The 13,734-nt window shown below is 38.9% G+C and overlaps 1 protein-coding gene across 1 annotated transcript in view; it reads left to right on the top strand.

Annotated features, from left to right (window-relative positions):
* Positions 1-13,734, top strand: part of MOXD1 (monooxygenase DBH like 1) — a gene marked incomplete at both ends in the record, with an annotated part of 294,534 nt that overhangs the window by 56,660 nt on the left and 224,140 nt on the right. Inside the window, 6 exons of the mRNA XM_080700123.1 lie at positions 3,871-4,050; positions 4,585-4,687; positions 6,662-6,828; positions 7,837-8,028; positions 10,139-10,198; positions 11,410-11,552. Coding sequence (XP_080556249.1) covers positions 3,871-4,050; positions 4,585-4,687; positions 6,662-6,828; positions 7,837-8,028; positions 10,139-10,198; positions 11,410-11,552 — 845 coding nt within the window. The remainder of the gene's footprint in view (positions 1-3,870; positions 4,051-4,584; positions 4,688-6,661; positions 6,829-7,836; positions 8,029-10,138; positions 10,199-11,409; positions 11,553-13,734) is intronic.

The following is a 13,734-nucleotide window of genomic DNA, read 5'->3' as shown; positions in this document are numbered from 1 at the left end:
GTTACCACAAGAGGTGCTGCTGGAATAGCAGAAGTGCAGCCTCCCACAGCTCTGGAGCTGGGCGTCTGAAGCCAGGGTGTGGACAGGGCCAGGCTCCCTCTCAAAGATACAGGGGAGGGTCCTGATTCGCCTCTTCCAGCTCCAGTGGCTCCTGTTATTCCTTGTTTTGTGGCAGTGTGAGTCTGACCTGTACATCCACTGGCCCATACCTCCTTCCTGTGTCTTGCTTGTGTCCGACTCTCCCTTCCCTTTATCTTATAAAAACACCAGTCATCGGACCTAGGGCTCACCTCTTTCCAGTATGACCTCATTATAATTAGATACATCTGAAGAGATCCTATTTCCAAATTAAGTCATATTCTCAGGTTCCAAGTAGACATAAATTTTGAGGAAAAACCTTTCTCCAACAAGGGGAATTAAGTAAAAAAAATATTTCTTCCACCTAGTGCTATTGTTTAGGTAACTGGCTATTGAAGGCTGAAAATCACATGGATCCTTTTTCTTTTCTTTTTTTTTCTTTGTGCTACTGGAGATTGAAAGCAGGTCCTCGTACATACTAGACAAGCACTCTACCACTGAGCTACATTCCCAGCCCTCTTCTAGGTACTTTTATCTTTTTCTACAGGTAGCAACCATGTTTGCAGAAATTTTCCTTGTTCTTTTATTTAAAAAAATTTGTGTGTGTGTGTGTGTGTGTGTGTGTGTGTGTGTGGTACTGGGGGTGGAACCCAGAGGCTTTCTACCTACGGGCTATACTCCCAGCCCTATATTATATTTTATTTGGAAACAGGGTCTCACTAAGTTGCTGAGAGCCTCGCTAAGTAGCTGAGGCTTGCTTCAAACCTGCGCAATCCTCCTGTCTCAGCCTCCCAAGCGCGGGGATTACAAGCGTGCACCACCAAGCACGGCTTCCTTGTTCTTTTATACATAGATTTTTTTTTAACCTTCAACTTGCAATCTGGATGTCAGATTGCAATTTAATTCTCCTTGAAGTTCTCAGCAGGCTTCAAGGAGAAACCATGTAGTCTGCCCTCATTAGGAAAGTGCACATTTACAGGTCAAGGGATGAGGTGGGGTAGGTTTCAAAGAGACCACCAGGCCTCCAGTATACAGCTCACAGTCATGCTGTTCCTCTGAATATGGGGTTCTCCTTTTTCACTTTTCTTTTGGGGGTACTGGGATTGAACCAAGGGGCAGTGTGCCTCTGAGCTACATCCTCTGTCCTTTTTATTTTTTGTTTGAAGACAGGACCTCACTAGGTTGCCGAGAGTCTTGCTACATCGCTGAGTCTGTCCTTGGACCCGCAATCCTCCTGTCTCAGCCTCCCAAGTACTGAGACTACAGGCCTGTGCCGCCATGGCCAGCTGCACAGTGCTGCTCGCTAGTGGCTCTCAGAGAACCCTCTGGCATTGTCTCACGGTGCCATCACCTTCACTGATGACAGTTGTCACCAACTCACCTTGTTGATACCTCTGCTCCTCCCTCCTACTGGCAGCAGCTTCCAGAGTCCTCAGTGCGTCTTTAGCACATCTTCCTGCAATAATTTGGGGCAGTTAGAATAGCTTTGCAGTCACACCAGCCTGGCTTCCAATCGCATCCACCACTTTTCTAGCTCTGATCCTTTGACTCATTGCCTGCTCTCTCTGAGTCTCAGCCTTCTCATCTGTAATATGGAGATATTGGCATTAGGCTTATAGATAATGTTGTAAATGTTAAGTAAAATACGGAGAATGACTAAAGTGGTGATTGGCAGATACTAGGTGCTAAATAAAAAAGAGAAGTTTTATTGTTATTTCAAGAATGCATTGGCAGCCTGGCAGGTTGGGTTGGTGTTGGTCTCAGAACATCCTGTAAAAACAACAAAAACACTTGGTCTTAAAATGCATTTTAAGCAGCTTATTTGAAATTCCCTAATCTTAGGCGCGCCACGCAGACTCACACACTGTCCCACACTCTAAGTGCGTACCCCCCCCCTCCCTGCCTTAGTAAGGGCTTCTGAAGCTCACCATAACCTTCAGTTTCCACCTGAAACTTGTAAGGCACTTAGCAAAATATCACATGTGTCCAAATATTTTGCTGTTTTGACATTTTAGGAGTGTACATTTTAGGAGAGTACAGAGGTACCCAAACAAGTCTAGTCTTCCAATACAGCTCAAACTAGACATGGGAGCCAAATTTTAATCGAATTTCTGGGCTCTACTTCTGTGCAATCATTGTTTATTTTGCAACCATGCTTGAACAATAACTGTCATAGTCAAGCAAAATAGAACATGGTTTCTGCCTGCAGGGCTTATGATCTTTTAGAGACAAGTGCAAACAAAACCATGTGCAATGTTTCCATGAATATGATATAAAAAATTCATATGTGGGTTAGGAATGGCATGATTCACTATGAAACACAAAACAAATTTTAAAAATTGAATTCCATGCTGCCCACTTCAGACCTCTACCTGCTACACGCCCTTTTCCCTCTGGCTTAAATTTTCCTACAGAAAAGAGAAATCTATGGGGAAAATAGAAAATGAAAAGTCATAGGAGAGAAGAGCTCAAAACAGTTTATCTAAATATGCAAGTCTAAAATAGAGCAAGTGAAGGTTTTAAAATTCAGTGCCTATATTTGAGTAATTAGAGCTAAAAGCAGAGGTGTCACTAAGCTCTAAGATAACCTTTTGGGACTCTAGGAGGATACCAGGGATTCTTGATTTAAAAAAAATAACATTACAAATGATGATCACATCTCCAACCTCAAAAGGCTAAGTGCAGGGCCCCCATTTCATTTGGATGTAGGGCTCTCTGGAAGGTTGGTGTCTTTACCTCATTCTGCATTGGTCCGTGGTTTCCTGGGCTGAGGTAGATAACTGTGATGAAGGAAACAAGTATAATGAGGGCACAATAGAAGTGGAGCCGGGCGTGGGGACGCACACCTGTAATCCCAGCATTTGGGAGGCTGAGACAGGAGGATCCAGGTTCACGGCCAGCCGCAGCTACTTGGTGAGGCCCTTTGCAACTCAGTAGGACCCTGTTTCAAAATAAAGAATAAAAAATGGAGCTGAGCATGTAGCTCAGAGGTAGAATGCCCCTGGGTTCCATCCCTAGTACCGTAAAAAAAAAAAAAAAATAGGAGTGTGTCCATGTGGATCATGCTGGCAATTTCAGCACCAAATTTCCTGCCCATCTTGTTTTAGCTGGTTTCTAGCTTCCCTCTCCCAGTTAGATTGGTGTTACAGGAGTGCAACACTAATAATGTTTTGTTTTGTTCTTTCCCAAATTCTAATAACAAAATTGTTAGAATGTAACTATCACTAAAATAAAAATATCCATCTTTGAGCCCTACTTTCTGCCCCTCCCATGCATATATAAAGATGAGTGTGACATTGTTAATCACCTCCAGCAGGAATGGGGAGAGATAACATCTTGAGGTGAAGGAGATGAGGAGGGAGAGAGTTTGTACCTATAGCTTTGACTTCTCGTGTGTGTGTGTGTGTGTGTGTGTGTGTGTGTGTGTGTGTAGAGGGGGAATACAAGGGAGCAGGAGGGATGTAAGATGAGACCTGGAAGAAAGCAAGAAAGTTTGGAAACAGCTTCTCTGCAGAATGGATAAGGGAAACAAACATGAGTTTAAAATAAAACCTGCAATGAAGTCCTATCGTTCTCCGAGGGGACCATTATCTCATCCGTGGGGTTGCCATGGTCATTGTCGTCAGCAGCAGCAGCATCGTCTCCGGAACAAACGATGCTTGGACTGTTACACAACCAGCACATAATTGAGAAGAATATTCCCTGGAAGAACAGATGATCACTTAGCCAGTTCCGTGCTTGTGATAGGGTGTCTGCGTTCATCGCATCCTCCCTCTCTTTGTGTCTGTGTAGGTGGAGCCAGTGATCCAGAGAGGCCACGAGAGCCTGATCCACCATGTCCTGCTGTACCAGTGCAGCAGCAGCTTCAACGACAGCATCCTGGACTACGGCCATGAGTGCTACCACCCCAACATGCCCGACGCCTTCCTCACCTGCGAGACCGTGATTTTTGCCTGGGCCATTGGTGGAGAGGTGGGGCTAATGATTACTGAGATGTAACACAATATGCCTCCCCCAGAATCACAAATAGGATTCTATGACTTATAAATATAGCTCTACGTATTTGTTTTGATATGAGATAGCATGTAGCATATTTCTATTTTCATAGGAAAGGATTCTTTTCTCAAATCATTCTATTGAATTTATGATTGATTAATAGAATTCCAGAAGGTTAAAACATCTTTGGGAACCAGCATGGTGGCACATACTTGTAATCCCAGTATTTGGGAGGCTGAGACCGAAGGATCACAGCCTCGAAGCTAGCTTCAGCTACTTAGTGAGGCTCTCTACAACCTAGTGAGACCCTGTTTCAAAATAAAGAATAAAAAATAGGTTTGGGGAATGTAGGTCAGAGATAGAATGTCCCTGGGTTTAATCCCTAGTACCACACACACACACACACACACACACACACACACACAAACCTTCGGGGATGACTGGTTTTGAATGGATTAGAGGACTCAGGATGTTCAGAGAATAATGTCTCACGGCATTTTCCATATGTAGGGATTTTCCTATCCGCCTCATGTTGGATTGTCCCTTGGCACTCCACTAGATCCTCATTATGTGCTTCTTGAAGTCCATTATGATAACCCAACACATAAGAAAGGTGAGTTCACTTTTATTTTACCTGTGGGTTTTTAAAAAAGTTTTTTAACTTTTGTCTTTAACAATGTTGAAACAAAATAGCAACCCATATTAGAAAAAGTTAATTGACATGTTTATCACCTAGACATTCAAACTCAGTTCCTTTTTGGAGCAAAAGAGGTTCTGTTTGTAATTACACAGGACGGTAGGCATTAACCAGCACCAGTTGAACAGGTGCTCACATACGGTCACTAAATTTTTGTTGTGTATTTGGTACTGGGGATTGAACGCAGGTGCATTCCACCTTCAAGACACATGTCCACTCTTACTTTTTTTAATAAAAATTTGAAAAGAATCACTAAAATTTACTTTAGCAAGATTAACAGGATCTTTCTAATTTGTTGAGAATCTCATTTCATAGCTGAGGCTATCCTGGAACCTCCTGTCTCAGCCTCCCAAGTACTGGAATTACAAGTCTGTACCACCAAACTCAGCTATGTAGTCACTAATCTGAAAAAAATATTCCATACTACCTACCAGGATGTGGAATAACAGACTTTTATTCCTCATGATATAATTTTTTCAAATATATGGTGCTTATAAAACCTTTTCTCTCTGTGTATATGAAAAAGCTTACTGTTCATCAAATTAAAAATAGTAAGCATTTATGTCTATTTATGGTAGGAAAACCATAAATAGATTCAACACTTTCGTACAGTGAATATTGCATCAGGTGACATTGAAGTGAGATAGGTTATAAGGGTATGCATTTGATTTCTGAATTTACTTATGTAATTTCAAACATGCAAAGTTGATAAGTTCAATATGAAATTATCAACAGAAGCAATTCCAAGTAATTATTTTATTTCGATTTGTGCAATTATTCAGCAAATACTGAATACCAACTATGCAGTGGATCCACGTATGATAGTATCATGTGAGTGACAAGCAGTGTCCCCATCCACATGGAAATCACAGTCCAGTGGGAAAGAGAAACAATGAGATGATCATACCAATTAATATAAAAGTAGATGTATACCACTCAATCCAAAAAGAAGTTACCTAATACTATTAGAGCATTTCATTGGTGGCCTAGTCTAGCCAACACTATGTGGTAGGTGGTCTACAAAGTCTTTCTTGAAGAAGCAAACTCTTCAAGGTTATAAATACAAATTCAGTGTTACTACAGGGAAGGGAATCAATTAATTTCAGAGTTAGTAGAATACATTGATAAAGTATTTGGGTTTCATTCTTACTCCTCCTAATAACTATGTCATAACATCTTATTCACCTTTTACCCACACAATGCCTAATGTAGTAATGTTCACATAATAGATATTTTTATTTTTTGGGGGGAAGGTACTGGGGTTTGAATCCCAGGGGTATCCCCAGCCCTATTTTTTATTTTTTCAATCATTAACCTGCTAAGTTACCATATTTTGGTTTTGAAGCTTCAATCCTACCTGTCTTGGCCTCTTAAGTACTGAAATTATAGGCATGGCCCAAACTCAATAGATTTTTAATAATGTTGATTTATGATTTGAATGAATATAAGGATAGTGACAAACTATAAAGAAAGTTATAGTAGTTTTCTCTATCAGCCGATTTTTCTGGGCTGAGGGATTTATACTTCTAAATAAATATCATTGAACCTTATCTCAAGACAATATACGATGAATTTATGGGGACTAGCCTACATTGTAATGAATGACTTTAGAATTTTCACTGTGTCTCCCTGTCAGATGATGGTAAGCTATATCAGCTCAGTAACTCGAGCATCTTGTAGCATACCCCCGGAGTCTACCAAGACTATAGACAGCACGGCGCGCATGGTTTAATTCTGTTCATGCTGCTGACTGTTGTTTTCCATTGATCTCTGCTTGTATCCCTGTCCCTTGTGAGATTTTACAGAACACACATGAATCCATTTCAACTGAATATGAGAACTTACTTTTAAGAACTCCAGCTCGCTTTTAATTACGTGCTCTTGTTCCAGGATTAATAGATAGCTCTGGGCTAAGGTTATTTCATACGACGGACATAAGAAAATATGACGCAGGGGTGATCGAGGCTGGCCTCTGGGTGAGCCTGTTCCACACCATCCCTCCAGGGATGCCTGAGTTTCGGTCCGAGGGTCACTGCACGCTGGAATGCCTGGAGGAGGTATGTAGCATCCATGACTGGGAGCTGCCATCTGCAGATTAACTGATGCTCTTAGAAATCGTGATGGAAAGAGTCCTTGCTTGTTAGCATTATTGATATTTCAGCAGGATTTTTGACTGCCTTTATAATCTTAAAGGCTACAGGAGTAGAATTCTGGAGGTAAGAATAACCCTCACGGTGTTTTCCTTCCTCTACTCTTATTTGTCTCATCTTGGACGCCTTCTTTCATCTTCCACAATTTTGACTGTTGTTTTCACAGTCTCCTTTTTCTTTCTCTCCATCTTCTTCACATTTATTTTTTCCAGTATTTCCTTTAGTATTTTTCTTTTTTTTCTCTTTTATGGTTTCCTGCCCTTTTTTTTTTTTACCAAAAAGCAAGAATAACTACTGTAAATAAGAATAAGAAAAAAACACGTATAAGTATTTTTAATGACTATTTCTATGTATAGTTTTTTTTCCTTGAATCAGATATTTCAATATGAATCATATTCTTGTAAATTATAAAATATCGTGGTTGTGGACAGTATGACAGATCAGTGAAGTGGAAAGATCATGCTCTTCTGAGTTATTTTAGATCATAATTCAAATTGCCATGACGACATTTTCTAGCTGCCGGACCATGGGCGATTTGTTGAATTTCACTGACCACTCTGGATTGCCAATGTTAAAAAGTAGGGGAAAATTCTTAAGATTCTTTCCAGAGTGTTCATATTCAGATTGCTAACATGCTGGGATCGTTTTGCCAGGAGTCTTGAGTGCCTCCTAAAAGAAGAAAAAAGAAAGATATGCTTAGGAGTGGTCTGGTAGGTTCCCTTTCTTGTCTCCTGGCAAATGTTGCTGCACCACAGAACAGTGAACCACCCAAGTCCAAAACATTTGGCAGCCCCACCATTCACTTAAATTGCTGCAGCTTTTCTCCTCAGTTGTCCCTCCAAGTCTGCTGGATGGTGAACTGCCTGAACACGCACTTGTTTGGGCTAATCAGGCCTTCCTCGCGGCCCTCCACAGGCTCTGGAAGCTGAAAAGCCAAGTGGGATCCACGTGTTCGCCGTGCTCCTCCACGCTCACCTGGCTGGCAGAGGCATCCGGCTGCGCCATTTTCGTAAAGGGGAGGAAATGAAATTGCTCGCTTATGATGACGATTTCGACTTCAATTTCCAGGAGTTTCAATATCTAAAGGAAGAACAAACAATCTTACCAGTATGCATGTTTTTGTTCTTTTTCACCGAATGTTATAAAAGTCCTGACTCCTCTAACTGCCGAGATGTAGTAAGGTTTCTATCAGTGAAATAAATTTGTTCATCATAGCCGTATTCTTCAAGCTACCCACCATGCGTGTTGCGTAACTCACAGGGAATGTGTTTGATCTGCTTTCCAAAATTGAAACTCATTTTTCTTACTATTCCCAGGGGCAATTTAAAAGCTACCCATTAAACAAAACAAAACAAAAAGCAGCAACCAAAACAACCCCAAAAACTCAGGTTCTGATCGCTACACATTGTCCTCCTTCAGTGATTCTTTGAAATGCGATTCCGATTTTAGTAAACTCAAAGATTTCTTTATACTATCCTGAAGAGATGAGATGAGATGATTTTTAGAAGTTTTATTTCAGGCTGGGTGCTATGGCACACACCTATAATCCCAGCTACTCTGGAAGCTCTAGCGGGAGGATTGCAAGATTGAGGCTAGCCTGTGCAGCTTAGCAAGACATTTTCTCAAAATAAAAAATATGTATCATATATTATATATTTATATAAATGCATAAAATCTATAAAATTATATCTTTTATATAATATGAAATATTATATATGTATATAAAGGAGTTGGGTGTGGCACATACCTATAATTCCAGTACTTGATAGGATGAGATAGGAGGTGTACAGGTTTGAGGACAGCCTCAGAAACACAAGGATGAAGGGTGTAGCTCAGAGGTATTATGCCTCTTAGTATCCCTAGTACCACGAAAATAAATAAATAAATAAATGTAGATTGCTCAGTTTTAGAGCACCCCTTGGTTCAATTTCCAGTGTTATAAAAAGTTTCATTTCATTAAAAAATAATAAAAGATTAATTCTTTCATGTGACAATAGTATTCAGACATCCTTTTTTATACTATGTGTTGGATCCAGCTTGCAACAGTACTTGGGGTTATGAAAAAAAATCTCATGACTTTTAGCAATGAAACCTTTTTTTTCCTTTAATTTTATGATGTCTGATTTTCTCTAATTTGTTTATTCCATGGCCATCAGTCTCAGTAGTCACATACACTTAAATCTACTCCTTAAACCAGATTCTTATGCAAGTTATGAAGTGACAGTGACATTAATATCTTCTTCACATGATTCTGGGGACGGGTTTTAGATAGAGTGAACCATCAGAGAGAAAATATAGCACAAAAGGATATAAAGGAAAGGAGAAAAACAGAAGGAAGTCATGAAAGGAAGAGATACCATGAAAGGAAGAGGATAAATTTTCCAATATTTATCCTCATAGCCACAGCTTTAGGTCTCTAGTCCTTTTGAAAATTCTTTGATACACTCTGAGAGTGTTAAGATGAACTCTGGGAAGCAGTACTTTCTCAAGATTCCTAGGGACCATACTCTCTTATGTTAGTCTCTGGGATTTCCAACTAGTTTTATTGTGTTATCTCAGAATTCCCCAACTGATGTGCGCAAGTAGGTTGTAAGTGTGCTGAGATACTGATCTCTGGGTCTTTCAGTAATAGGGCAGGTAAGAAAAATTTAGGAGCTGGTGAACTTCCTGAGTGAAAAGCTATAAAGATCACTATTCTCTGTTTGTGAAAATCAAAAGGTTGGAAAGCACGAGAACAACAGACCTATTAATTTGCTTCAAAGTTTTGTTCCAAGAAAATAACTAACATTACTAAAGAAAATAATATAAGTGAATAAATAGTCACAATAACTAGTATCTATGACTAATATCTAATTTCTACTGAGGACCAAATATGCATTGTGTTATTTAGTCTCTTTAGAATAGCTGTGTAAAATAAGTGGTAGTTTCACCTTTTATTTTCTTTTCTTAGATGACCAGATTGTGCCTGGGCTTTTCAGTCCCTTACCTAGGTTAGTTGGAGTTGTGTGGAGTCTGACTTGAACACAGAGACCTATGTTTGTCTGGTTTCTCATTAGACTAACAAAGGTAGAATTAAGTAGGTCAAAGTTTTCCCACTGAATCAAATTGCTCGATGAATGCATTCATACAGAAAATATAATTGTTGGCCTTCATTTGTATTAGGTAAATGAAGCAGCATAAAGATTCAACCTAAAAGCTTTGACTTTTATGTTTTTAGGGGGATAACCTAATTACAGAGTGTCGCTACAACACAAAGGATAGAGTTGGGATGACTTGGGTAAGATGATTTTTGTTTTTATTAAAGTCCACTTATGGTGAGGAGGAAATAACTTTTGAAATAATCTTTGATTTTATAATAAAAAGATCAGAATCCATCCCCATTTGGAAATAATTCTTGAGCATGAAACCTAATAAAAGTGAAATCAGGGATGCATTAGCACTTTATCAGACTTCAAAATAGCTGAGATACTATGGTAATAATTGCAGTGTAATTTATGGACTCTCATGGAAAGCTATCTTAGTTTTTTATCACCAAATATAATAAAACAGAGTATCATTAACTGACTCTACTTGAGTTGGAACCTGTATAAATTCAGACTTCAAGAGGAAAAATAAACCACACAATCTCATATCCTATGGCCCAAACAGAAATCTAGTCCCAACAGATTTCTTGGGGGAGTTCTACCAAGCATTCAAGGGATAGATAACTCATGTCTTAGTCCCTTCCAGAGATCACAAAAGGAGAGAATACCTCCCACCAACTCACTTTATGAAGTCAACATAGTCTTAAGATGAAATCTTAATAAGGATAACATGAAAGAGGCCAGGAACATGCACTTGATAGAAATATCTTTGATAAAATATTGACAAACTGAATGTTGTGTTATGTGCAAATCTGTTGTTAGAACCAGTAGGGCTCATTTGAGGCATGCAAAGTTGAATTAAACTGAGAAATATATTAATATGATTCTCTGTCAAGAAAATTAAAGGAAAAGACATAATAACCCCAATGGGGCAGTAAAGCATTCATAAAATTGAAGTTCACCATGGGCGGGAGAAAGATTTAGCAAAATATTTGTAGTAAGATATAACAGCACAGGAACAAAAACAAGGAATAGCTCATACCCTCAAGAGGAGAATAAAGAAATATATTTATGGAATGAAATAGTGTGTAACTATAAAAATCAATGAACTAGTGCTAGATATATTAACATGAATCTGTCTGAAGAACATAATGTTGATGGAAGAAACAAGTTTAAAGCAGAATAATGTAGTTTTTATGTAAAGTTCAAGAACATACAACATTAAACTATATATTGCCTAGATAAACGCACTTCAGTAAATTAAATGTAAAGTGCAATGAAAAGCCATACAAACACAATACCTTCTAGCACTGGAAAATACTAAATGACATTGGTGGCTTTTATGTTATATGTGTCAGAATGGGTTGAACACATACTTTGCTAAATAAAATACCTCTATTTTCAGGGAGGACTAAGCACCAGAAATGAAATGTGTCTCTCATATCTTCTTTATTATCCAAGAATTAACCTCACCCGATGTGCAAGTATTCCAGACATTATGGAACAACTTCAGTTCATTGGTGTCAAAGAGATCTACAAACCAGTCACGTAAGTGGTCAATGGACTTCATGGTGGGATCATATACTTCAGAGAAGGGTGGGCTTTCTTTTTATGTTGAGATAATTACTATGTCATGGAATTATTTCATGCACTCTTTGATTACATGTAACCTGGGAGACAGATTAAGTTGCTTGATTGCTGTATCTAAAGGATTCCACATATAGTTGTACTTGTGGATAATATTTATCAGAGTGAAAGAATTCAAAGAAAAATGAATAAAAGGAAAGGCACTGGGAGAAAGTCCAGAGTAACCAGCTCCAGATTTCCAAGAGGCTTCTCCCAGTAGAGCTGCACAAAGTGCATTTAATTCCAAGAGTGAGTTGTGATGTATCAAGTGAAGAAACCCATCAGAGCCTCCATATCCAGAGTTTTACTGGGGACTCATCACATAAGTGCCCTCTGCCTAACATACGCCCGAATTCCAGACTCCTAGACAGAGATCAGGTGCTCAGCATAAAACACATTGTTTGGTTAAACTGATCACTTAGAGAACATTTTGTATAAATATAGGAAATTGCCAACTAAGTTCTTAGACACCAGCCAAAGTTCACACTTGGAAATTGGCGTTTCTGAGGACAGCAGCATCAGGCTCGCTATGCTAGCTCTTTCTGTACAAGTGCATATCATAAAAACTGCTTAAGATAAAATAATAAATAAAATAAACACTATTCCTTTCATTTTGAGTTATTCTATAATAGAAGGGGATAACAAATAGATTTTTAATATATAATTTTAAATAGCAGTAGATGTTATAAAACAAGCAGAATATTGAAGGCAGTGTGTAGCTCTTGTCAATAGGGTGGTGAAGTCCTTTTAGGGAGGGTGATACTTGAGGCAAAACCTACACGCTGAGGAGCCAGCAATAGAAAGATACATGAATCTATTCTGCACAAAGAAGAGCCAATGTTATGACTTACCATGGTGGGTATGAACCATACCCTAGAGATGGTACCATGGATATGAACCTAGCATGGTGGGTAGGACCTAGTATGAGACTTACGAACCTACACTCTTGAGGACAAGCAGGAGGGTGCATCTGTCTGGAGCAGAGTCAAGTGAGGTAGAGACAAGTAAATGTAGGACCACAGCCAGTGGGTCCAGAATCTGCAGGACTTTTGGGGCAACAGAAGGCCTTTGGAAGACATAAACAAAGGGAATTTGGCTACTGTGTTGAGAAAACAGTTGTAGGTGGGCCAGATAGGAAGGAATGCCACTAATCAGGAAACTACTGTTATTGTCCAGTTGAGAAGTAAAGAAGGTTCTTGAACCAAGATGTTGGTACTAGAGTTAATGAGCAGGATGTACACTCAGGCTGCCCCTCTAAGGCAGCACCCACAAGACTCCCTGCCTGGGAGCATTTTAAGGAGGCAGTGAGGGAAAGCAAGGAAAGACGGTGAAAGGTGTTAGGAGAAGATGGGGAGAACTTTGTTGAGGATATTTATCTGTTCTTAGTAATATCAGCATGAAGATTTAGAATGGCTGGTGGAGCTTTTGGTATGACCTAATTTGTTTTTATATAAGGAAGAACTTTCTAATTTGATATTAGGACTTTTCAAAATGAAACAGGCTGACATAATTATGTAGAAATACACACAGATTTTTGACAGGAAATATTTAAGAACAAAGTAAAAAATATTTAATGAAGATATGGTAAAAGGTAGATGAGAAGTGAAGAAGGGTTTTATTGGCGACACATCACATAGTGCTCTTTGCCTCTGGTTTCTAAATATATAGGGATTATAAATTATAAATTAAGGACATATTATTTTAATAAGAAATTCATCATCCACAGCTAATTTCTTACTCAGTGCTTATCCAAACAACCCCATGACCACCTGAACAGAGGCCTGTGTCTCGTAAAAGACACCCAACAAAATGCTGGTGTGAATAGGTTTGTAGTTCACTGAATCTTTTCACATGCATGATTTCATTCAACTCCATTTTACATAATTTAAATGCATGCAATCCCAGTTTTATAGAAGAATAAATACAAACTAAGAGATTAGAAAACTGTTCATCATCACCTAATACATAATGAGTGGGTAGGTTAGGGTTTTGTATTCTGGTCTGTTTCTCTATGTGGATATGGAGAATATATATTATTTTGTATATATTATTCAAATTTCTATAAGTATGACTTTTCAGAATAGAAGAGATTAGTGTAATTAGA

This window comes from Muscardinus avellanarius (assembly GCF_963383645.1).
Source record: "Muscardinus avellanarius genome assembly, chromosome: 8".
Classification (NCBI taxonomy): domain Eukaryota; kingdom Metazoa; phylum Chordata; class Mammalia; order Rodentia; family Gliridae; genus Muscardinus; species Muscardinus avellanarius.
This window is presented reverse-complemented; position numbering and strand designations above follow the sequence as displayed.